We start from the raw sequence: 25,560 nt of genomic DNA, 5'->3' as shown, positions 1-25,560 counted from the left end.
TGGGGGCTTGGGGGGGCTGCCGGGGTCTGTGATAACCCCTGGAACCGGAGGGGGGGTTTGGGGAGTAACAGTGTTTATTTGGATAGATTAGAGAAGTCCAGAGTAGGCCGTCCAATACATAACCATTTACACTCTCCCTGAGCACTTTCTCATTTTCCTCTTGTCAGATACTGATAAGGCTGCTGTGGAAGTGCAACAACTGTGCAGGGTTTTCACTTTGCTCTTTCATGCCAAGGCATTAAGAAATGCACATTTCTGATTGCAGCGATGCACTGATCAAAGGATCTACAACTACATCCCGCTCTGCGACAAAACAGAAGAGGGCAGCGGCTTTAAGCCAGACTGGCTTCAGATGTGTTTCGCAGGCAGGCATGGCAGAGATTTGGCCCCTGACCCCTGTGATGAAAAACAGACCTCAGCTTTCAGCAAATATAAGGAAATGAGGATGGGGGGGGGAGTACTCTGGCTAATTTCGGAGGGGCTGAAGGAGGGAAGAAAGGCGTCATGGGACCGATAAGAAATCAGATGGGCTCAGTTCAAAGCGTAAAAGTGGTAAGTTTTTTTTTTTTTTCATCTTAATTTAGAGATCTGAGTTTATTTACTTACCACATGGAGAGTTATGTAAAGACCCTGGAGAGAATAAGAATAGGTGCTTCATGGTACAGAGAGCAATGATCAAAAGGGACCATGACACTAAGGCTCCAGGGTCGGGATGTGGGAGCAGTCGACTGTCTGTGTACTGGCTGTCAACAATGCCACAGTTGTGTGTTGTTTGTGTGAGGATGTCAGTCTCTGAGTGAGCTGGTGGAGGAAGAGGAGTCTTCCTGTCCTTGGAGTCGGGATATCCGCAGCTTTGTCCTCACGTTATGTCCACTTTGCAATGCTGATGCGTCTGCAGGTTTGGTAAAGTCACGTCCTCATATGTGGAATTGTGAGACAGGAGGAAGTGACTCCCCACTTAATGCTCTGTGAGCTGTAAAGTTTATGGATGATTGCTGGAACAGTTGCTATTTGTACTGCCCTATGCTGACTGGCAACTTCAAGGCGGCGCATGAGGAAACCTTTTGAGTCAGTGATTATATTTGTTCATGACATTCTCAGTTTTACTTGGAAAATATTTCTGAACCAAACGGATAATCTCGAACTGTGAAATAGTGGAAAATTCTRGAACTGTGATRGTTACTGGCTGCTCCGGTGGAGCCATCTAGTGGTCATTGGATGAACACAACGGAACAGAAGCACAACACAGACGCATAAAAAGATTTGTTTGCGACAATTCGGCTCAAATGTTAATCTAGAATATAATAATAACAAATAAGACTTAATATCTAAAGATAAACAAGATAGAGCTGGTGTTTCCCATTTTCCATGAATTCTAAATCTTTGAACAGTGACAATATGAGCTGGTTTGATTACAGTAGCAGATAATCACTGTAAGCACATGAATGAATAAATGATAAAAACTATTCATTAGGTTTTTTTWAAAAATGTCTTTATTAGTTTTCCTTCTCAGAACAAGTTCTAGATAATATTCTACCTCAGAGTCTGGAGATAATTTCTAAAAACTACAACATTGGAAAGAGGGTGTGAAAATTTGTAGGTTAGCATTTTATAGTTTAGGATTATTTGCTTATGAGATGAAATTTGAACACAGAAATGTGAAGTTAAGAACATGTTTTATTTTGATTTGTGCTCCGCTAAACGTCCATGCTTTAATTAACTTTATGGGACCCTTCGTACTAATAAAATGCTGCCATACTCTTCATTACATATCATGTAATTATTGGGATTAATGGATTACTCTAAGATGTTCTGACTGCTCCTTCACTTTGCCTGGTTTGGATATGGAAATAAAGACCTGACTACAGCTGRGGGACAAAATTGTCATGTYGGGACGCATTCAGTGCAGAGCGACATAAGAAATTTGAACCTGAAAATGTGGGATAAATCAATGTCTGTTATTTTCTTTTGAAGGCAATGCAATAATTTAAGGCATCATCCAATACCACCAATCTAGATGCAAGTGCTCAAGACGTTCTTCTGAATTTTTGATGTTGCTGACATTATCTCCACCTGGTGCCACATCATAGWTGTGACCGTGGTTTTGGTCGCCAATGTAGATGCAGATTTAGCTAAAGAGGAAAATAAAGTCTAAGGTACGCAGAGGTACAACATGTTCCTTAAATTGTACAATTTCAAGTTTTTTCTAAAACCACAATATGACCCAAATTTGAGAATCATTTGTCTTGAGTTACAAAGAGGTTTGTTTAAGACTTGAAAGAATATGTTGGTTTGAATATCAATTTGGTTTCTGAGAACCGTCGACCTCTGCCTGTGTGGCGTAAATTAGAAAAAATATTTATGCCACAAAAAAGTGATGATCAACACTTAAAAAAAAAAAAAAAAAAGCAATGAAAGCATCAAAGTTGAAGTGACCTGGCGGAAGAACGTAACCGGCAACAAAAAGCATAGAGTCGCTGCTGCATGGTTTATCAAAACATTTTAATTTCTTGAACAACAATACAGTATGTCACAGAAAAATCACAGAGGAATTAAGACAGGTCTGGCTCAGGTTTTCTTCTAAGTGACTTCTTTTGGAAACAGTGAGTGCAGCATAAATCAAACAAGTGAAAGTAGAAGGAGGTTGGGGGCGGGGGGTAAAGAAGAGCATCGTTACATCCTCCAAATAGTACTAATGAGGACAAGACACCAGGAACCTCGACGCCAATAAAAAGTCACATCCCTAAGAGTCTCTGCAAAAGTGTCAAGAGTTAACAACTACAGCTAATGCTTATCATAAAACCACTAATGCCACACGAGATTATGCATTTCATACAATGGAAGAAAGGTACAAAAGAAAAAAAAAATCTTGTATTGTTCTCTTAGTTACAGTACAAAGACATCATTCCATTTCTAGTAAACTGTGTTGAAATGGTTCTAAGCACCAGATGGTTGGATTGAGCTGAATCTTATGTCCATACATCAATATATGCTGCTTGATGAGGGGGCACCGAGGCAAGTAGGGGTCTAGCACCATGAATATTAAACTGCCCCCCTGATTGCACATCCCCTATCCACACACTATGACCATACTACACTTTTAAAATACCTTGTAGCCCCTTRTCAAGTGAAGTATCCTTTGATATGCAATAAATATATAAGCAAACCACCATTTACAGTATAAATAATGTCACCATTTACAATTTATCATTTTCTCCATTATCCAAAAAAGAAAAAGAAAAGAGAGAGAGAGAAAAACAAACAGAATAACTGACAACAAAAAAGAGGTATAAAAGTTGGGACGAATTTTCCCATTGCAGTAATTTAAACTAGAAGGAAACGGGATACTTTCAGCGTGTATTTAGAATATACCAATGACAACGAAGRAAAACTGAAACAAATGACAGCAACAAAAGCCGATTTTTTTTYYTTTTTTTTTTCTGTTGATTGAGAACAAAATTACACATGTTCTAATAAACCTGAAGCGGATACAGTATGTACAGAAAATGGTGTGCACAGACCGATGAGACCAGAGCTGAGCCCTGAAGCTTGGCATTCGTGGGCAAGTCATTATAATCGTTTTTAACGCCAGTGATACCACACCTCCATTTCAATGTGATATAGTTCCAGTTCCGTGAGCAAATCGATCAACCTTCGCTTAGGTCTTTGCAAAAAATACTGACCATTCGAGAGCACGTACAAACAGATAGCACCAGCAAATTGAGCTTCCTGTGGAAACTGTTTTGCTTAAATATCTATGAAGGATTGCTGATGTTGCATTTACATTTTATTGTCATAAAACAAGTAGTGTTGTATCTTGAAGTCATAATGAGCTGCACTATTTTTGATATAGTTTTGACAGGGACGTCCTGGGCACGGCCCGTTTAACACGGAGTAAGTATGCTAACGTTAGCTTAGCACGTCAACACACTGCGACACAAAAATACCGTCGAGAGTGTCCAACAGGGGAAACCTCCCCTGTTGAAGGTAGATTGTGAATGTGTTATGTCACATCTTGAGGAACAGATGGTGAAGCCAGACAAGGTTTAGCGAACATGTTTTCAGAACACTGTAGTATCTTTTGGCTAGCTGACCCATGTTGGAGATTTGCATTGAAGCCGCTCAGTGGAAACGCAAGTTGGGTMAAAAAGTCTGCCACTGCCAAGACAAACCGATCGGAGAATCTGCAATATTGAGTTGGAACTTATTAAGCATAAAAACAAATCTTAATCTAGAGATTACCAATCCTGTCACATTTCTTTGTAAGAGAAACGAGACATTGTTTTTACTATTCACTTTAGTTTGTCAAAGTTAGAAAAAGATTAACGTTTCCCAACAACAGATGCAATTTAGTGCGGAGAATCTTCCTTTGATCAAAATCCTGAATTTGTTAACCACCAGGTCTAACTTGGCATCGTCTGCATCTCATTTATCTGACGCCTGAGGAGAAAAATCTGCATCTACGAACCGATACTGATGGCGTGGCAGTAATTCTGAAGTCAGAAATTTTTGATCAAAAGAGAGCAATGAATTATYGTTAATTAAATAATTGCATCGGTGCAGTTCTAGCCTTTGGCAGTGTGTGGAGCTGAATTGCACTASGATGGAGATGCAGGATCTGTTCATCTGTTTGGCATCACTGGTTTTTGCATTAGAAGACTATGATTATTTATATCTTTGCACATGCTATTTTATGTTGCATTTCGCTGACGCTAACGTCAGTGTTCAGTAACCATCCCGCCTCTMCGCTCTCTGTCTCTGTCTATGCACACCACTGTGTCTCCCATATGTTCATTCACAATTTACAATTCTTTATTTTCTCTGTTACCTACAAACAATAAGATTTCAACAAAAGAGGTATAAAACCGGGACTCTTAAATTCCCCATTCCAAAAGTAAAAATGACAACTGTACGTCGGTTTTCTCTGCATGTTTTGTACAAATCACGTTTAACCGTCATCTCTGCTTGACTTGTTAAAAAGCGGACACAATAAAAAGTTACATTTTTTCTTTTTCCCTCCTCAACACAGTCGATTTCCAACTAAGAATGAAACCATATTAGTCCTCTAGTAAACCCGTATTTTAGAGAAACTGAGAAAAAATTTTTTTAATTTGAGCTAGTACTTGCGTAAAAACCTAATTTGTGTGTGTTTTATAAGCTAATTACCTCTAAATACAGTTCACAAGGCCAATGTGGTGTACTTCTAGGCTGGTAAAACTTTGTTAAGTATCTAATGAGAATAAATAGGATTGGTATAGCACCTCAAAGAGTTTACAGACAAGAATTACAAATATCAGTTTACCTGAAAACCGGAACAAAACAATAATAATAATAATAATAATAATAATAAAAAAGAACAGAAACCAAGACCATGCCGAACATGACAATCAGCTACTTCCCCTGCTGGTACAATAGAATCACAGCAAATTCATGGACACATAGAATAACTAGATTGGTGTACAAAAGTTCTACTGAATTTGCATAAAAGTACCTGAATCATTACACAGAACCGGCTACTAGACGCTTTTGAATCACAGCAGTGTCCGTTGAACATACATAACCTGATTTTCAGTGGTATCAGTGCTCACATTGTTTGTTTGTTTTTTTTTGTTTGCTTTTTTTTTTTGTTGTTTTTTTTTAACTTATATTAAATGCTTTTTGTGAGAAGAACCAGTCTAGTCATTCTATTTCAAAACACACGTCCAATCTGCAGCTGGTATGGGGAAGACGGTGAGCATCGAGATGGATTGGCTGAGTATCCATACCTTATTGTGTAATGTAAACAATACTGAGTAAACGTGATTGGCTGATTGAGAGAGCGTTCGCTGAAGCTGGCCACCTTGGAGACAACTTTTGTGCTGCCGTTAGAGTTTTGGTTATGGCTGAGAGACGTGCGACGCGGAGGAGGCCTCACTTTGACGGAGGTGGAGGAGTCTGAGAGAGGAAAGACGAGAGAGAGGTCAGACGGAAGAACCAAGACAAAAGATTGTCCTGCGTGAATTGTATTCAAAACTGCAATGGTACACATTTGTTTGTATGTTTCACAGCTGGTTCATAATGCAGAGTCCAGTGGGTAAAAGAAAAAAAAAAAAAAACAGAAGTTTGATCCACTGCAGATTGCGTAAGTCGGTTAATTTCGATGAAATTACAAAATCACTTTATATGGAGAGAGACGCCATGTCAAGCAACGACTCAGACAAAGGATGTCGCTTTAAAGCTGCAAAAATGATTTGCATGTCGTCAAATGAAGTCAGCCGGTGATTTCCAAGTAAAACGTGACTTGATGGAGAAACCTTTGTTTCATATCTCAGAAGTAATTTTAACCAGATTTTCTCTACAGAAACTTAGTAAGTCCTTTAGCTTTCTTGGCTGCTTCTTGGTGATGTAAAATTTAAACTTTTTCTACAGACTTTTCTCCACGACYGAGTTCTGACTAGCTAAAATTGCGCTGTGATGTGACTCTTCTTTACACACTCCTCTGTTACTTGGACAGTGTATTTTAGGATGCTAGAAGACCCATTTATGTTTGTAGTTATTGTGGCCACAGCTGCCTGCAGATTGTTAGTAAGCTCTTCCACTGTCTATAGCCGCTTATCCTTGAAGGGTTGATGCCTACCTCYAGTGACCATTGGGTAAGAGGCACATTCCTTAATATTTACTCAAAGTATTGTTATAGAAGAAGACATTGCCGCTTCATCAACGTAATTTYTTTTCTTCTTCAGGAATAGATCATTTGAAATGATCTATTCCTTCTTACAAGCGCRGCGGGTCAAGTTGATGGCAAAAAGCTCAATTTGTTCTCCACTGATCACAGCCCTCGCTCCCAGGTATTTTCTAATTCCTTTATAATAAGGCAGGCAGGTACATGTGCCTTTTTAACCAAAGGGAGCTCGCAGGCTCTGCCAGATTTCACGTTATTACAGGGCAGGCTGTTGCCAGTGGCCATCTTGGTGTCTGCAGTCCCAACTGCCTTCAAGTCATTCTTGTCCCAGACTTAATTCGAAAGGTCTTCGGTCTTGTCTGAGGTGGTGGAAAGTTTTGATGAGAAGAATTGTGTGCGATTTAAAAATTGCACACAATTCACTGATTTGAAACTAATCAGTGAATGGATGTATAGACAGTATAATGCAAATTCTTTATTTTTTTTGTTTAGCTTCTAAGGAATATTTTTATTTGGATTTTTAAAATCCTGTTTCTCACTTTTGGCAGTGTGCCTGGTTGCAACAATATCTTTACATAACCGCTAGTAAATTTCCCTGGAGTTTACTGCAAAGCGGCAAAATRAAAATCATCGTGCCGACTCTTGAGATTCGCCCCAGACAGTCGGTATGCCACCACTGTGGACAATTAGCTTGAACTGGGGCTTTTATGAAGGTTTGATAATCATGGCATTGCTGTCAGCTGAGACTGTTTCGGGCTGGTATTCGATGCCTTCATTATGCATCTTGAGACAYGACAGGAAAGGGATAGGAAAATGACATGGAACAGGACTCCATTTGGAYGTTGAAATTGTTAGTTGGCCAAAGAAAACACTGATCTGAAAGATCACACTGGAGATTTTTGCGTAACGCTGCTGCCAAAACAGAAGAYGAGTAAATGAGAGTTGTGTTTTTATTTGACGCTTACAGGCGGGTCAGAATTTTACCCATAACTCGTAGCTGCAGTTATGACAGAAACTCTGATAATATGYAATTGTTTAGAACAACATTGTTCCAAGTTGGTCCTATCTCCATTAAATTTATAAATCACCACAGAWATGCATTGAAATCATGACACCGTTACTTATCTGGGATTACATCAGTGTCACGAGGAATTCCGTTATTTCCTTTTTCTCTCACAAGTTATACTGACCAGCATGAAACTGTCGTAGATCTTCATCAGCTCGTCCATCCGATACTGTTCCAGCACCACCACCCCCGCCAGAGAGGAGCTCTTAGCTCGAGCGCAGTCCTCACAGTGCACCACGTAGGTCTTCTTAGTGCTGTTCTCACTGGTTACTAACAGCAAATTAAACACCTCCACCTGCACAGGGACGGGAGTGGCACTCAGGTGTGTATTTTATGTATGTGCACAATATTAAAGGAATAGTTRAAGTGAGGTGCYAATATCTCAGGTATGAATCCAGATTAGCGGTCCAAGATGCTAACGCTAAAAGCTAGTCAGAGAAGAACCAAGAAAAATGCTAACTTCTACCATAAAAAAKGCTATTTTGAAATATCCTGGTGGTTTATGTGAATAATAAACTAGCAGGTTTACTGCTGGGAGCAACTAAATGACCAATATTGGTTGGTTGTTTAGTTGCTCCTAGAGCTAATTGCTAGTTCAAAGCCAAAGCACACTTGTGCTGGCTTAAGACTACTTTCTTTGGCATAAGGTGACTAATTAGTTGGTAGTGGAGACTGTAGTTCAGTTTTCTGTAAAGCCATCATCTGGCCAAACCAGTGCCACCTTAAAACAACTTCAATCTTGAAAACATCCTTGCAGTTTATGCTAACGCTAACTAATGACTGTGTACCTGGAAATCTGCAGTAGGAAGGAACACGCCGACAATGTGTCGAACATGCATAGTGAACACACTGTAAATATTTTTTCTTCCAGGCCACCACCTAAAAACGGTCAAATTTCGTAAAACAGTTTTCACAAATAATTTTTTTTTTTACATAGTTTACTTTTTTATCAGACAGATATGATGATCGGAAACATCGGACATGCTATGGTTTCAGATCAACCTTTCTGGCATGATCCTTATAGACTTTAGTCAGTCCCTTTATTTTTTGTGTTAGTCTTTTTTACTGGGTCATTGTYTTCCCAGTGCCTTTGCCTTTCCTTACAGCCTGTGTCGAGTTTTTTATGTTTAGTTCGTGTCACTCCCGAGCCAAACTCCTCAGTTCACCCCCCCTCTCTGCCTACTTTCTCCCACAGCTGCAATCTGTTAGTAATTCCTCCCCTGTTTTGCATTCCAGTGATCAACCTCCCCYGAATTTAAGCTTCACTATTCAGCTAAACCCTTGCCATCCTTCATTTYGTTGCCAYTGSTTGTTRCCGTTCCCTTGCATAACTTGCTTTCTTTACATCACTTTTCTCCTATGCGTGCTTCATTAATTATGCTTCCATGTATCATGATTTTCTAAATTTTGGGCTTTGTTAGTTCTCATAACTTGATGGGAACCTATCCTATGCAAATAATCAGCAGTTACAGAGTTAGTTTGAGTTGTCTAATGCAAACATGACGATGGTTTGAACGCTCGTAAAAAAGCATTTGCGTCGATCAAATGACATTTTTGAGATTAGCATTGTTTAAGACTGTTGGTTATSGACAGTCAGCCTCCAGGACTWAAAAAAAGATATTAATTTATACAAACCAAAGATGCAAATAAAGTTCYACACCATACCTGTAAGACTTAAATTACTTTTTTAACAGAACATCACTTCAAAAACCTTGAGCTACCCCTTTACAAGAAACGACTGCGACAGGGACTCACATCACACTCGTTGCAGTAGTAGGCGGGCTCATCCTTCACGCGGCTCTGGTAAAAGATTTTCTTTCCTGCGGTCACCAGCTGGTCTCTCAGAATCTGGATGTGCTTCATAGACTGCATGAGGCAGTGTCTGCGCAGAAAGAAGAAGCGGACGATGAACAAACGCTCACTCACCCTCCAGATAGATTGACAGCGGCAAAYGTTTTACTTGATCATCTTGTAGGTGTCCTTGTCCGTGATCTTGAGGGTACGAGCCACGTTCCACGAAACGTGGATCATGGGAACGATCGACTTGACTTTCTTCACCTCGTTCCACTCAAAGCGCTCCAGAGCGAGCTGATACTGGTATGCTGCAAAAACAAAAAAATTATTGTTAACAGTTGTTAAGAAGATGTTCAAATTAACAGTTTTGCAAATTCTTCCTTTTTTAAAAATGAATAAATTACCATTGAGCGGTCCCACGTTCCAGGCTATGTTGTTGCACCAGCCCACGGCTTGAACCCAGTGAACGGTCCCRGCGTTGATCCACACCAGATCTCCGGGTCTCTGGATGAAGCGGTACACAGGGATGTTGGAGCTGTAGAGATCCTCCAGCACTGGCCACCAGGACCCCGTAAGGTAGTCAACTCCATGCCTGTGGGAAGAAGTCAACAAGACAGAAAATTAGACTTCTGGTAGTGTTGCGGCATCTGCTGATTGAATTTTATACTCACTTGTCGCAGAATTTGTTTATGGCGTCCCAGTAGTGTTCGTGTACTGCAAACCACTCACAATCTCCGGGCCCGATATTGATGTTGACAGAGCAGAAGTTGTTGTTCTCTTGATGCCCTGGCGAAAAGTAAAAGCCGTTTATTGACTCAGTAATAATATCTAAAAATCTAGAAACGCAGCACTTATCAGGCCAATTTCCAATCAATGGCTTYGTGAGGTCCTGACCTGGCGGTTTTGATTCAAGCACATTATGACTTCTCTTTAAAGTTTGCAAATACAAACATACAGCAGGCAATTTTTTTGTCTAGTTTGCAAAGAAAATTAAAAAGTAGCCATCTTAGTAAACAACAAGTAAAAGACTTGTGAAACAACAGTCTAGCTGTCTCTTTGCGTCACTGAAACCCAACTAGAAATGACACGTTTTTCTCCTTTACAAGGCGGGTTACAGCTCATTTATGTCTTTGTGCAACTTCTGCTCAAAATAAATGGGAAAATATTTATTCGTTTGTAAACTAAAGTCATTTCCCCTTCTTGAAGCTTCCTTCGCCGCTTGTTCTTTCTATAAATTGATCTGTGTCGTTGATACAGACTGAACAGCTGAGTCTTCTTCACTCATTAACAACTTCCACACTGAGAAGTGTTGCTTTCGATTTGCTTGTGGAGTTATACAGTATATCGGATTCACTGATCAATGTTTTTGAGTTTCCAATCACCGGCTAGAGCTGGTCAAGCATTATAAGTCCCAGTCAGTCAATGTCTTGACTCATCTGTTAAAATCAGAAGTGACTTTCAGGTCTGACACACACTGACCGGGAGTTCGGCTGCCGGGAACCTTCATGTACAGCTGCACGGAGTTCATCCCCAGGATGGTGTGACCGACGAGACTGAGCATGTTGTTGCCGGATTCCACTCGCATGAAAGCTGGGAGCTTCAGAAGCTCCTGCAGCTGGGGCTTCCACCTTGGTTTAAAGATGACGTACATATGTAATCACGGTTAATAGTCTGATGTAGCACCAATCCACCAGGAGACTGGCTGGATTTGAAAACTCTTCCTCACCTTTTAGGGTCAGAGAGATCAATGTTGGTCCCGAATTTAATGATCTTTCCCACCGTTTTCTGCTCTGGGCTGTGGAGGGGGGGRAAAGGGAAATCTGAGATGACTGCTGTTTACTCAGCTGAGMAGGGATTTCTTTACACAGACAGACCAGAACTGTTTGCTTACCTGGGAGTGCTGGTGGAATTAGCCAACTGGGCTTTGCTGGAAGAAGTGGAGTTGGCTTTATTTGTCATTAAAGTGGGACTGACTTTGCWGTTGGGTAAAGTCAGAGCAGCTTTTGTGCTCGCTAATGTGTCTGATGTCTTTTCTTCTTCTTCCTCCTCATTCTCACTTTCTTTCTCYTCCTTTAAAACATCAACAAAAAAGCAACTTGGAGATTAGGGCAGGATTTCACAAATAGATTGAAAATGTTTGTTTTGCAGAGGAACAAAGTTTCTAACTAAATCAGGATCAGAATTTCTTATTTCTGTGTTAAATTAAACAAACAGAATSTAATAGTAGCTTTGTGTAGAAACAGAAAATCAGCCTGGGAAAAAAAAATAATTACAGAAAACCAACCAATTGATTCACATTCAGTCACAGAGTCCAAAACTTATTTGATCAACTAAAAACCCAGCAGAACTTGGGCTTCCTCAGTTTGGTTATGTGCTTAAGTGATACACAGATTTCATTCATTCTTACTTTCTTCTCATTCTGTATATTATGGGCTATGGTTAACTTTCCTTCACTCTAACCATTAAAGTTCACCATTTAATAACACCAACAAGCTATTWAAATTCCTGGTCTTTCTGTAGAGGTAAGCAARGTTGGAATGGGCTAAAAGATCGTCACCAATAATCTTGGTGGGAAGGCAAAAATTGCAATGGAAAAATGTTAAATGACCATCAATCAGCCTCGGTAAGRGACAAGGCCACAACTACACGGCAGGAGCCTGTTAAAGGTCCGAAGGCAACTGGGACCAGTCCSCAAGGAAACCACTGGCCACACTATACAAAKATTTAAATCTTGCTCMCCTCTTCTATAGAGGGSACATGTAAATGTCCACTTTGGGTTTTTGAGTGAAAATTTAAGACTTCGAAAGATTGAAATTTTGGTTCAGAAGAGACCAAAATTAAGCTCTCTGGTGTCAGCGTGGGTCAATATCTTTGGAAGGATATACGTATATGTCCTTCTGGCTTGTTTTTCACATGCAACAGCATATGCTTGCTAAGTAAGACTTGTCACAAGTATTCCCACACTCTAAGAAAGACAAGGACCGGCTTTTAAGATCAAGAAATCTCACTGGTAACTTTTTWAACTCCTACATGCTCAGCACAGTAGCTGAGCATGTTTTTCTAACTGTATTGAAATAGAAGCTTAATACTACGGAAGACAATATCTACCTCCAGGCTCTCTTGGAAACTGGAGGCCTGGTAYTGGGCATATTTGGCAATGGTGGTGTGCGATCGACTGCTTTCACAGGGCCAGGTTTGTGCRGAGCCGTTTAGGTTCCAGTTCTCATCAGCAGGCTGTTGGACCTGAGTTCTCACTTCCACAGCGTGGTCTGAATTGGCCTCCACCAGCGACTTGGTGGAGAACAGACCAAGATCTTACAGAAAACAAGTAGGGAACAAAAGAAAAAACTGGTTAATTACCAAAGATACACAAATATTCAAGCAAAAGTAATCTTCAAACTACTGAGTTTAAAGCCTGCAGTATCTCCCATCTATCTGTACTTAAGTTACCACTCAAAAAGAATGGAATGCACCAGAGCACGAGTCGAAACCTACTAAGGCGGAGGGAGCCGGCCAAGCCCCGGATGACTGTTACAGCATTTTTGGAATCTGTGCAGAACTGGAGCAGAACCGGAGAGAAGGCATCCCTCTTGCTCTCCAACTGCAGAAGCAAAAGAGTACAATTATAAATGCTGGAACCCACACATGGAGACAATTAAAAGTGTGGGGGTTTTTTGTGCATCATGAGTTATTTTCTTAGACCTAACCGGGACGCTTTTGTACCTTATCACAGCTAGAAAGTGCAGTGCTAAAATAATATGTGTGATTCCTAAACCAGACCAAAGAATGAGTCAACTCAAAATCAAACACCGAGTGACAGAAAACATGAAACAAACAAACAAACAAAAAAAACACAAAGCTATTCCAAGGCTGTGTTTAACTCAAACAGCATGCTTGTGGGTCCTACATTTTTCCTTCAGTTTCTGGAGTCAGAAGAAGACAATGCCACAAGGATAATAATTACTGAGCACTCACGTAGATGCTTGGAGTGGGTGGGTTGAGCTTTTCCCGTGGAATGGGGATGTCGATRGCAATTTTGGGTTTGACACAGAACGAGGGAAGCAGGTACGACTCCTTGAATTTCTCCTTCACTCTTTCTCCCCTAAAGCAAGCACAGCGAAACATCAGATATCCACAAACGACAGCGATGGGGAAATTGTCAACAGCGTATTTAGGTCTTTGTGAAACCACTCACCTGCACGCTCCGAGCACTTCAGCTGCTGTGTTTACGATGCTGAGCTTCGACATTGGGATCCTGGGTTCCTCCAGCTCTGATATGTTAAATGTTTGTCTCCCGGCACTGTCCATTTTAATCAGCACCACCTTCAGCTCCTTGGACAAGCCCATGGACAGTGCTTTCAGTTTCAAAGGATCCACTGGACCTTTGGAGCAGGGAGGTTTGCTTGCTGGTGTGATGGCACCTGACTGACCTGATGCTTTGATTCTTGCAGCTGAGGTTCCTGTGTTTGAGGCATTGGTGTCTGGGGTCATATTCTTTCCTAACACACCAACCTCCACCTTCACATCAGCATCCCCAGTGTCCAGTTTGACTCTCTTGATGTCTTTACCATATGGCGTTTGATTTTCCTGAGGAATCTGGCCCTTCATGCTGTCTGCAAGAGGTCTGGTGGAGCTTTTGGAGATGACGGACACGGAGGATGAAATACCCCTCTTGTGCGCATCCTTTGAAGGATTAGCTTTAGTTTTGCACTTCCTTTCTTTTTTGTTGACCTTTATCTTTATGATGTCCTCTCTTCTGCCGTCTTTATGCTTTCTCTTCCTTTTTGTAGCAGTCCGCTTGGATTCTTTCCTGTTTTCTCTCCCGTCCTTGGTGGAGACGGTAATGACACCGGTGAAAGAGGCAGTATGAGTTGTGGTCACTCTCAGTTCCGCACTCAACGATCCCTCCAGAAGTGTGGAGTCCGATCTCTCCAGAAGGTTCTCCTTATTCTTTCCCACCCCGTTGTCATCTGAACAACTCTCAGATTCTTCCTGATTACCCTGTGCCTTGGGATGAGGGACTGAATCTTTTCGAAATGGCAGACTTTGGGATTTCAAAAGCGAGTCTGAGGTAGAGTCAGGAGGCGATTGACTATTAGKCTCCGAGAAGGCTGCGGGAGATGATCTATGGCAAAGATCCTGATTCTCATCACAGTGAATCTGGGACGGCACTGTGAGAGATGATGAATGCTTTACCACTCTTGAAGTGGCCCCACCAAAAGGACCCCCACGACATGACGCTCTCTGGCCTTCGAGGAAGGTGGCCAGGCTCTTGAAGACATCATCCAAACCCGCTTTATGTTGATCGAGGTCATTCAGGAGCAAGCCCGTTGCTTTGCTACTTGCATTCTCCTGCTCTTCTTTGTCTTCCTCACCATCTTCTTTGATTGCACAAGGCAGCTCGCAGAACTCAGTTGGGCTGTCGAGAGAGTAACAGTCCGGTTCGCCAGCGCAAGTATCCGTTTCGCCGTTGCTTTCACTATCTGCAGGGAGAGGAGATAAGCACTGAGTGGGACTGGGCTGGAGAACAGGTCTGCTGATTACACCCTTTTTCAGCTCTTCCTCGTCTTCTTCAAAATCTGAAACGGGGGAGCCCTGCCAACTGAGCACAGGAGGAGTGTTTGCATGGTTGTCTCCCGTGTCGCTGAGATTTCCCAGCACAGCCTCGGGCTGAAGGTCTGGCGCATTGAGAACTCCCACCTTCTTCTCGTCTTTGCYGCGGACCACCTGGTCTGACCCAGCCGAGCACGTGGTACTGAAAGATGCCGAGGCTTTACGGAAGATTGAAAGGAATGCTTTACCAGAGTTGATGTTTGCTCCATCTCCTGAATGCGATGTGACATTGCTGCTCTGATGGAGACTTTCAGAGTCGGACATAGATTCTGTGGGATGTTCGTTTGCTGGTAGTTCTGTGAGAATGCTGCTCCCTTGAGGGATTTGCATGGACTTTGAAGTAGAGTTAGGATTGGAAGTGRATGGCTTGTCTAATGTTCTTTTGACCTGTTCACTTCTTTTCCGGGTTTTGTGTCTTCGGAGTGACTGGCTTTGATTAACTCCTGACAAAGATGGCGTCTCCGTTTCGTCCAGTTTGGCCTCTCCTGGACAGGGGAAAGCGTTAATGGAAGAAAGTTTTTCCTTCTTCATTTTTTTTAATTTCAAGCGCAACTTTCTGTCTTTCTTAATTGCTTTATCTCTCTTCCTATTCCTTTCATCTAGGCTTTTCTCTTCTTTTTTCTTCCTTCTTTTCCTTTCCTCGTTATTTCCATTCGCAAAATCACACATTTTCTGTTTTTTAATGAGCTTAACCTTCGGTTTGATCTCAGTTTTTCTGAGCTCCTCCGTCCCCTTCTCGGGCTTGCTYGTCCTCGGCCTSGCAACAGGAGATTGTCGTGAACAGACTGAGGTTTTCCTGTGTTTGGGGTCTGAAAACCTGGACTTTGAGCCAGAGCGAGACATATGGCATGTGGCGGACGTCAGGCCGGGTCTCTGGATGTGACCGGGGCCTGCTAGAGACTTCTGCTGTTCACTGAGAGTCGGAAGGCGTGGGTGAATGTCTGCTGAATCTCTCCTGCAACTGGACACGGCGAATGAGGAGGGGCTGGAGGGAGCTCCAGGACTGCTGGAAGTGGAACGGCCATCTTTAGGGCTGCAGAGAGGGGTCGAACTGGGGGAAAACTCTGCAGCAGAGTTTTTGCACAGCGTTGAATCCCTTGAATTGAACCTTGAATGAGACCGCTTCTGTTCCTAAAACGTAAAAGTTTCGATACAGCGTTAATTGCTGAGCAAATTGTGTGCTGCGTTCTCTGAACTGTAAGGTGAATTTTAAATGTTTGTCTCTTACTGTGCTTTGCTTGTGATGATGGCTCTGCAAGTCCTTCTCCTCCAGGGGGCGTGGTGGTTTGTTGTGCTGTGGAACTTTCTGGTGGTTTGTGTGCCACTGATGGTGGTAGTGATGATTTTTCTGGCTGTAAGGCACACGGGTGTGGTCTGCTGGTGAAACTGAGATTTTCCCTTCGACCTTCCCTTTGTTACCATAATGTGGTGGTCTGCTGAGGAGACTCTGGCTGGGAGGTTCCGAGTCACCAGCGCCAGGGCCTCCCGTACGCGGTTCCGAGGTTTCCTGGAGCGTTTCAGGATTGATTTCAGTGGCACTAGTTCTAGGTTTAGTTGGGTTTTTTTTTTGTCGTTTTCTTTGACTGAGCTGGTTTACCTGTTGATGTGATGCTGAGGTCCTGTGTTCAGAGCGATGGCAGGGACCCGCTCTGTCATCTTGGTTGCAACGGTAGTGGCTGGGCAATGATGGGGCATGAGRAGGTGGAGATAAATGCCTCGATCCAAGATGAGACGCCTGTACAAAGAGACATAACTTCCCCTGTCATACAATACTGGATTTCACCAACAGGGGGTAATGTTTCTCATAAATAAAGAAACTCACGAATGGGAGACATTAGTCAACAACAAAAAAAAACACAACAAGTTTGTTCTAATTACTTGATCTGGGTCAGAGTCCCTTTTCCTTTTAGCTGGACATCCATTCCTCGAAGATAGATGGTGCTGAGGGGGTGGACTGTGATGGGGCAGCTGCTCTCTCCGCTGGTGAGGGGTGGGACATTTCCAGGGCCCGTGCCTGTTGTCGGCCATTCTGCCTGCGAAGCCTCTGTGGTGGTCCGACGCCRCCCATCTGTCCATCGGGGACTGCAACTCTCTGCTGCCGCGGTTCAAGCGAGGATGCCCTTGCTAACAGAAACAGGGAAAGAACTGTAAATACAAAACATAGGTTTCCCCAGTTGTCAATGCTCACCAGATAGTTGCTGACATTGTTGTGCCAGTCGACATAGCGTTGTCCAGGGCCAGTTAGATAACTGTTACCGCTTTGGTTGGGGAACGAGCGTGAAGAGTTGTGATGCCAGCTCTGGGCCTCAAATTGCTGCTCTTTACCATCCCAAATTCTTTGCGGATGTCTATGGCCCTTTGAGATGCCCTTATCCTGGACATGGTTGACTGTTCTGTTCCCCCTAAGTCAACAAGTGGCAGATAGTTATTTTACAGTTCTGCTACATAAATGTGAATTCAAACCACATGTTGGCATTGGATTTTCAACTGTTGATTACAAAGACGGAAGAAGTTRCCTCGTCATAGAGCTTTTGTAAGATACACAYCACTCCGTTATCATCGATATTCATCAGTGTGTTATTGATACATTGTTTCACTCACCTGTTATACAGATGACTTGACAGTGAATGATGCGACTGGTTACGTCCTTCTTGGTATCTGTAGAGTGAAAACACAGAAAATCAATCATAGTATGGCGACTTAGCTTATCTGAAAAAGGTGAATTTTAGAATTTCCTTTACATTTCTGACATTAACTATTAAAGCCTTTTACGGTTATGTCCCTCTTAAGACTAATATGACCTGTCCTTACTGTTTAGATGCTGGATATAGTTTAAACAGCAGCTGAAGACCTGCCTTTTTAAACAGATCTTTACATAGGCCACTCCTACCTTCTATTTACTCTCTTTTTTATTATTATTATTGTGCAAATGTACCAAGTCATTTGCACTAGAAACTAGACCAGGGGTCACCAACTCCAGTCCTCAAGGGCTACCATCCTGCAACTTTTAGATTCACCTCTGCTCCAAAATGTCTGAATTCCCTCACCAGCATTCATTCMWCTCTGCAATAGGCTGGAAACGAGCAGTTTATTTGATCCAGGTGTGTTTGAGCAGAGACACATCTAAAAGTTGCAGGATGGTAGCCCTCGAGGACTGGAGTTGGTGACCCCTGAACTAGACCAAAAAAACTTGGACATTTTTTGTGGTTTTGCAATGAATTTACAAGCACATAGACATATTCAACAAATTGGAGGTCTAGTTTGCTGAACATGTTTGTCAGATTAAAGGAACAGTCTTTAAGCTCAGTTTTTAAAGGTACAGTACCTTAAATTAATGCATCAAAGGATACAGTGATCTCAGTGAACGTCTTAAAGAAACACACCATAACTCTCACTATGTTTGTCAGTTTCCACCTTGGCTTCTTTTCACTGATGCAGCAGCCAGTTGACGATGYTACAGTTTCATTCATCACTTCTGTCTTTTGAACATGACATCGAGTTTATCATCACAGCTGCCGCCGCCGGAAAGAGAGATTTCCCTGAATATGCTCATCGGAGTTTCAGTTAATCAGTCAGCCACGTGAAGTRGCGCTTATCGAAAATTGGCCTTGACTGCTGGTTCAGGTAAAATGCCTTCCATCATCAGCTTCTGTTTACTCTAAACTCTTACTTTGGAGCTTTTAAAGCAACAGCGACACTGTGACAATGAGGGTTGCTCTCGGCTCTCTTTCAATCAGCACAGCTACCCAAACCCTGCCTGGGTTTTGCCATGCAGTGCAAAAGGCAAATACAAACATTTAATGGCGTGTCCATGTTGATATATGTGTGAGTAAGTAACAGAGGAAGTCATGAACACATACTAAGAACGGTTAGGTGTTGAATTAAAGATTCATGTTGCATGATGACACGTGAGACAGAAAAGAAAATCATGTATGTACGGATATACAAAATGAGCACGCAGTACAACACATTAAAAGCATGGTTTTGTACAGCAAAGTAACATTTTACCTTTGCCTTTCTTTGTGTATTTACATAAAGGGGACATTGTGAATTAGTGAACATTTTGAACAACAAAACATAARTGCAACCTTTTACACCCTAGACTGATTCCCATTGAATGTCCCCCTGCCAGATGGTCCAGCTTGAAGATTTGGCTAAACTTGTTTTCCTTATATTATATTKATTTAATTTATGGTTCAGTTACTTTYATTTTGATTCCAATATTAAAGGTGTTCTCTGATTTTGAGTTTGATCCCACTCGAAATTGACCTGCGACCTCCAGGATTTCCGAGGCTTTCAGGCGACGTCCGGATTGTTGGAAATGCTGAACACCTAACTTCACTGAGAAGGCAAGCATGATGCTACTCGAAACCCCTACTGCTTTCTTTCCTGCTTTCCTCCAATTAGAAGTTCAACAAAGTCTTTCAAGCTTTGACTTGTTTTTTTTAAATTATTAGTATAACTATGACTCCTTCTTTTATCATGTCAACTTTATAAGTTTCTCCTTGAGCTTATTCCCCATCGTCCTCATCGCTAAAYGTGATGCCAGGGCTTCCCTTTGACGGCTTGCTAAATATATTTAGCATTCCAACTGCACCTGAACACCTCATAATTTCCTCCACTCCAAACAACAAGATGAAGATGAGCGCACTTCTTTTTGTCTCTTCACYCTAGTAGCCACAGTAAGCACAGCATATACTGATCTCTATGTGCCAGGAACACAGCATGGTGGTTTCTGGATTTGTTTTTTTTTGGAGAACATTGATTGCTCTTTGCAGCTGCATGATTTATTCTTTGTTTAAGCAGGTGAGTGACTCCCCCCTCTAACACTGTGAAAGTTTTATTCATGCTCAAATAAAGTCATGCACTATTATACATAATGAGGAATGTTATCCCTGTAAGAAGCCCCCGTTTAACTCTTGTTCTTGGAGGATTATGAAAGTTAAGGTGTGGTCTTAATCAAGCGTGAAGAAGACAATTTCAAACACACTGGAGACTTTTTTTTTTTTTAAAAAACAACCTTACACTAGAAATACCAAAAGTAATCAAACACATTGTTTGCTATTTAAACGCTGACACCGTGGCTCCTCTCCTGAAGTAAATGTTTCCACAGCACTCTACCGCCATCATTCAGCTTATGCAGCAGTGACGAAGTGTCAATAGTAAATTCATTCTGAATAAGCTCCACGAGGACATCTTGTTTTGCGCTGATACGATGCGGCCGCTGCGAGGAAACGGTTTGTGCTCGCTTGCTTGCAGTAAGTGAGAYGTTTTGAAATTAGCAGAACCACAGCGACATAATTCAGAAGAGTGGTGTGCGACACCACGGCATTTCAAAWTKAATGCACAGAATCTCACTTCTTCACTCGCGAGTGGACATTAGTTTCCGTGGGTTTATCTGCCGAGACTGATCTGTCGCACCTTTAAATACACATGCAGTGTGCTAAAAAGAAACTTTTAGCACACTACATACTATATCTGTAAACTTATTGATTCGAGGATAAAATGTTAAAACATTTTGTGCAGGAGTTGTGCAGCTGACCTTTGTGGGTGGCTCCAGGGGCGACCGTTTACAGGCGGCCATTGTCCTCTGTTAGGCCCTCCAGCTGGGTAGGGGTCCCATGTGTTGCGGCCAGAGTAGAGCTCCGCCGGGTGATACATGCAGCCTGCAGGACAGATGTCGCCTAATTCAGTCAGAGGTCTCTTCAACTTCGCTGTAACACAGACCGCTACAGGAGGTCCTTCCTGCCCACGGCGGTCACAATCTGCAACAAGTCTTTTAAGAGCCTCAAGTTAATAAGAGTTACAACAATAAAGTGTTTTTGAATTGAATTAAGTGTTGTGTGAAATTTATATAATGTCTTAGCTGATCTAATACTAAATCAGAGAAAGAAAAAAAAACAAAAAAACAAACAAGCCACGATACAGCAGCCTGAACAATTACTAACGCTACTGTTAAAGATGTGCAAACAACATTTCATTGCAACCAATTTCTTTATTTTTTTTCTGGGTGATGAACAGGACAATCCATTCAAGTTGCACAAAATTGTGTTCGGTCGTCTGGAAACTCGCCTTTATCTACAGTATTTTTAAATAACTGGGACTGTAAAAACAAACAAAAAAKGTAAAAATGATCTATTCCTATAAAAGGATGATAAATGAAAGCTCTMAACTTTGCTGCTAGAGAACTGCAGCAAAATGTTCACTGTGAGCTACTAGTAACATTTATGTTGTTTCCCAGGGGTGTAAATATAACATTTCTGTTAACCGCCAGGTTGAACAAGGAACCGTGTTTACCTCAGCAGAACACACAGTGACCAGGGTGGCAAAGGAAGTAAATGAAAATCTCCAAAGCTGCAGCAAAGAGCTGCAGCAAAGAGCTGCAGCAAAGAGCGGCATCTTGGAGGTCGACAAATCTCCATTTTACCCATTAGATGAAGTCTATGTGTTAACTTGTTATTTAGGAGTGACACCAAGTTGAAAAAAAAACAAAAAAAAAAGAAACAGGGCCTCTTCTGTCCTGTGTAAGGTTTACAAAACTCTACTGGAAAAGTGTGGAARCCTGAACTTTTACTTTTACAGCTGGGTCTTGTTTGAAACGCAACAAATTCAGGTGAAAGCACCTTATTCCTCCTTTTCAGTACGGTGACGGATCTGTGAWACCGAGGCCTTGTTTCTTTTCCKAAAGGTCATGGGAACCTTATTGCACCATATAGAATCACAAATGTTTTGAAATATGAGGACATTTTAAATAACAAATATCCTTCTTCTGTGGCTAGCTTAGTTTCCAGGCCTTTATCAAAAAAACAAACCCTGAGGGTTAAGCTGCAAACATTATCTGGATGATCTAGACACATTGTTGGGAGAGGAATGGTTAATTATGTCTCTCTGTGTGTAAACTCTGACCTTGTGTTTACAGAGGAAAACTAAATGTTGAGAACAGACAAAGTATCAACAGCTGGGGAGTCAAGAATTTTATCACCAGTGACTCTGCTAAAAAACAATTAGCTTCTAATTCTGGTGTTTTCTCACTAAATAAACATAATAAAGTTTTTTTTTTTAAATGCAAGATTATGTAAGTGCCTTGAAAGCAACATTTACTTAATAACTTTTGACGCATTTTTTATTTTACTGCAATGAAAACTTTTTTTTTCTTTTTTTTTTTTTTTTGCCTTTCATGTACTTTTGTGACACTGAAACAAGTACAAATGTTTCGCGGTTACCAGTCTTGGTCGGTGTGTAGCGGTCCCTCCACTTCCCACGTGAGCGCAAGAGACAGTCTGCAAACAAAAACACACACACGCGAGAGAGAGAGAGAGAGAGAGAGAGAGAGTCACTAAGAAAACATCTCCACAGGGCCCGTCACGCACATTTAAAAGACACAGAACTTTAAAGCTTAAAGTCTTATCATGTGTTGCTGTGACCGACGCACACCAATGCGGGTTTTTTGTTCTTGCGTCTCTCTCTCATGCTGTATTTTCCGCTGCTCCGTATCTGTGCAGCGGTCATATCGTCCGCGAGCAACAGCAGCGCTGCTTGTGAACTCGGGCTTTCGCTAATCAGTGGCGCCCWGCAGTCACCACAGCCGGTGGCCATTCAGAAAAATAAATAAATAAATAAAAGCAAGACACGCTCCATGGCGACCTAGCTTTAAGGGCAAAGAAGGAAAACGCAGATGCAGCGGGAGACACCCTATGTTTGGGTTCATCCAGGCCGCTCGGTTTCACTACTTTTAATCAGCTGCTAATTCTGTGGATCTGTACTTCCTGTCTCGCAAACTGCTTTAAGTGGACCCATTTCCTGTGACACAGTGAGCTCTTTAGCTGCCTAGAAACCACTAATGTACACACCCACCCACACACGCATACATACATACACACGCAGTCAGGTGTACTTTCCCCCCCTTTTTTTTTGCACTTTACTGGACTCGGTGTTGTTTAAACGAAACACACAGTTTTGTTTTGGGTTTTTTTCCATGAGGAAGTCTTGTGCTGAGAATCACGCTGCTGATGTGGTGATAAGGCTGCACCTCTGTATGCAGATGCTCCCCCGTGGCTATTTATAACACACACATGAAGAACGTTTCACCACTTCCCTCGCGGCGCGTTCAGTTGTACTACATGTTTTCGCTCCACAGGTTTGCTTGTGGTGTGACTGACTGACTGACTGATGCAGCTGCTGCACTGTGTTAACCTTTCTGTGAGCGCTGAATGAAATTAAGCTAGCGGTAGCCCGACCCGTTGCCGGAGCAACTAAAGACCAGACGCTTCTTCTTTGCCTGTTGCTTTGGGCTTTTTTTTTTTTTTTTTTTTTTTTTTTTTTGAGGTCGTTTGCTCGATTTAGACGTACATTCAGAAAGACGGAGAAAACACAACGAGTCAATATTTGCATGCAGAGCTTATTTTGTGAACGTGTAGTGAGATAAAGCCGCAAATGCACTTCCAAAAAAAAAAAAGGCTGTTAGCAAGCTGTAGAACTTYTGCACAATTTTATGCACAAGTAGCGCGAAACTATGAAGTGGAATATTGCACAATATTCAGCATTTTTATGCATAAAACTCTAATAAGTGTTAAATGCACTTGCATTCAGCCAATCTCACTCAAGACTTGAAGCATGTGTCTCCACCGAGAAATCTATCTGGCTCTCCCTTTGTCCAGTCCTCTTCACTTAGCAACTCCAGCTGACTTCAGATAGGATTATGAAGTTTTTAAATCGCATYGCAGTCAATTGGATTTAGGTCGGGACTTTGATTGAACCGTTCTAACACATTACTCCATCGTCTCCCTGGCTTGATGTTTTGGGTCCAGTTACCTTTTTGGTAACTTGGTAACTAGGTCAATAACATTCCCCCATCAACACTGATCAGATTTTTCGTTCTTGCTCGATGGGGGATGATGCTGCCGCCACAGTGGGAACAGTGACATGCAGTATTGGCATTTTTGCATGTTGGTTGAGGCGGACAGCCATGTCTTTGTAGGTTTGCAGGTGTGCCGTACCATTTCCGCATATTTACAATAACGGTGTGGACCAACCCTGGTCCTCACCACCCCTCCCTGCTCTGCATGTTCCAGAACAGCTGATTCAAATGATTGCACGACCATCAAGTGCTGCAGAAGCCTGTTAATCACCCAGAGATACAATTCAGGTGCTTGGCAGAAGGGAAATACCTAAAACATGCAGGACAGGGTGGCGGTGAGGACCAGGGTGGAGAAACACTGGACTGGACGGTGTCCTGCGAGACGTTCGAACTTTGCGTGGCAACAGTGTTGTGCTGTGCAGATGCTTCTCCYGAGCTGGAAACTGCAATTACAATTTAGATTGCAATTGACCTACGTCCTCTGGACAATTTTCTTTCTTTATCTTTACATAACGTCCCCACTTCATTTAAGCTGCTTTCCCTATACATACAATGTGGAGCTCAGGGACGCCTGGCATCCATCCAGCTGGTCAAATACATCATGGATGTGCGGAAAATGAATGCATGACACTTAAAATGTAGCACCGACCCAAATATCACACTCAAGGGATCCTTTGCGATTGCGATGTTACCCACACTCAACCTACAGCCTGCTGATCCAGAAACCAGCATTGTGATTCGGCCTTTTCTAAACACGGCGCCCCGCGGATCGAAATCACGGCTGCAGGACTTTCGAGACGATGGGCGAGTCACTTCGACGTCCAGCTGTCCCAGGTCACAAAGAAGGTGGCTCTGCGCTGAACGCCCGGCCATTTCTACTCGCGAAACTGCGTGTACAGTTTCACGGCACTTTTGAGACAAAGACTCGCAAGCAACTGCTGAGCCTGAGACCCGGAGCTGCTTGCCTGCACCAGCAGCAGACCGACCATCTGTCGTCAGCCCGCCCCGTCGCTGCACGCCGGAAACACACGCTTTTATTTGCCGCGCCGTCCGCGCGGAGCTGTCAGTCGGCAGCCGCAGCTTAAGCTCGACTCCTCACAACAGCGGCTCTGTGCGTCCAATATTGAAGCCATATGCGGCGGGGTTAATTCAACACATCTGGAATCCAGCCTCCAGGCCAAATGATCTCATGTGCAAAATGGGTGAAGTTTGCTGTTGGGTAAACGCTCTCCTTCACGGTGAGGCAACCTTTAGGAAAGAATGTGCAGGACAAACAGCTTCACCCCGTAGGAGTGCGCTGCAAGAAACACCTTTTGTTTCACGCAAAAGGCATACTGGGCCTATAGGCTTCCTGCTTTCCATGTTGTCACCAAACACTTGCTCGCCGCACTCTTCCTGTTCGCCGAGTGTAAATAGGAAGCGTTCATTTGAACTCTAAACATCAGGGTGCTTTGCGTGAGCCGGTCCTACCTTACAGTGACCACCGAGAGACAAGAGTTTCAGGTCCGAATTTTGACGTTGCTATCAGGACAGGATTAGAAAGACTCCAGACCAGTGCGGTTTCAGATC

The 25,560-nt window shown here is 42.5% G+C and overlaps 1 protein-coding gene across 2 annotated transcripts; it reads right to left on the bottom strand.

Moving 5' to 3' along the window:
• Nucleotides 1-3,430: 3,430 nt before the first annotated feature.
• LOC103475867 (uncharacterized) lies at nt 3,431-25,551 on the bottom strand. Of its 2 annotated transcripts, none has more exons than XM_017308573.1 (21): nt 25,462-25,551; nt 22,358-22,414; nt 20,677-20,910; nt 17,736-17,792; nt 17,338-17,536; nt 17,013-17,258; nt 16,732-16,869; nt 16,363-16,641; nt 13,717-16,265; nt 13,497-13,623; nt 13,017-13,122; nt 12,630-12,835; nt 11,413-11,591; nt 11,248-11,316; nt 11,001-11,149; nt 10,193-10,307; nt 9,926-10,113; nt 9,688-9,829; nt 9,483-9,609; nt 7,852-8,022; nt 3,431-5,934 (listed from the first exon to the last, which is right to left on the bottom strand). In XM_017308573.1, the coding sequence occupies exons 3-21, from the start codon at nt 20,793-20,795 to the stop codon at nt 5,911-5,913; spliced, it is 5,190 nt and encodes a 1,729-aa protein (XP_017164062.1). In that variant the 5' UTR covers nt 20,796-20,910; nt 22,358-22,414; nt 25,462-25,551; the 3' UTR covers nt 3,431-5,910. The 2 variants fall into 2 exon arrangements, with proteins under 2 accessions (XP_017164062.1, XP_008426018.2); XM_008427796.2 differs by having other exon boundaries at nt 20,677-20,800.
• Between the last annotated feature and the right edge of the window lie 9 nt (nt 25,552-25,560).

The sequence above is a fragment of the Poecilia reticulata genome, linkage group LG14, assembly GCF_000633615.1.
Source record: "Poecilia reticulata strain Guanapo linkage group LG14, Guppy_female_1.0+MT, whole genome shotgun sequence".
Classification (NCBI taxonomy): Eukaryota; Metazoa; Chordata; class Actinopteri; order Cyprinodontiformes; family Poeciliidae; genus Poecilia; species Poecilia reticulata.
This window is presented reverse-complemented; position numbering and strand designations above follow the sequence as displayed.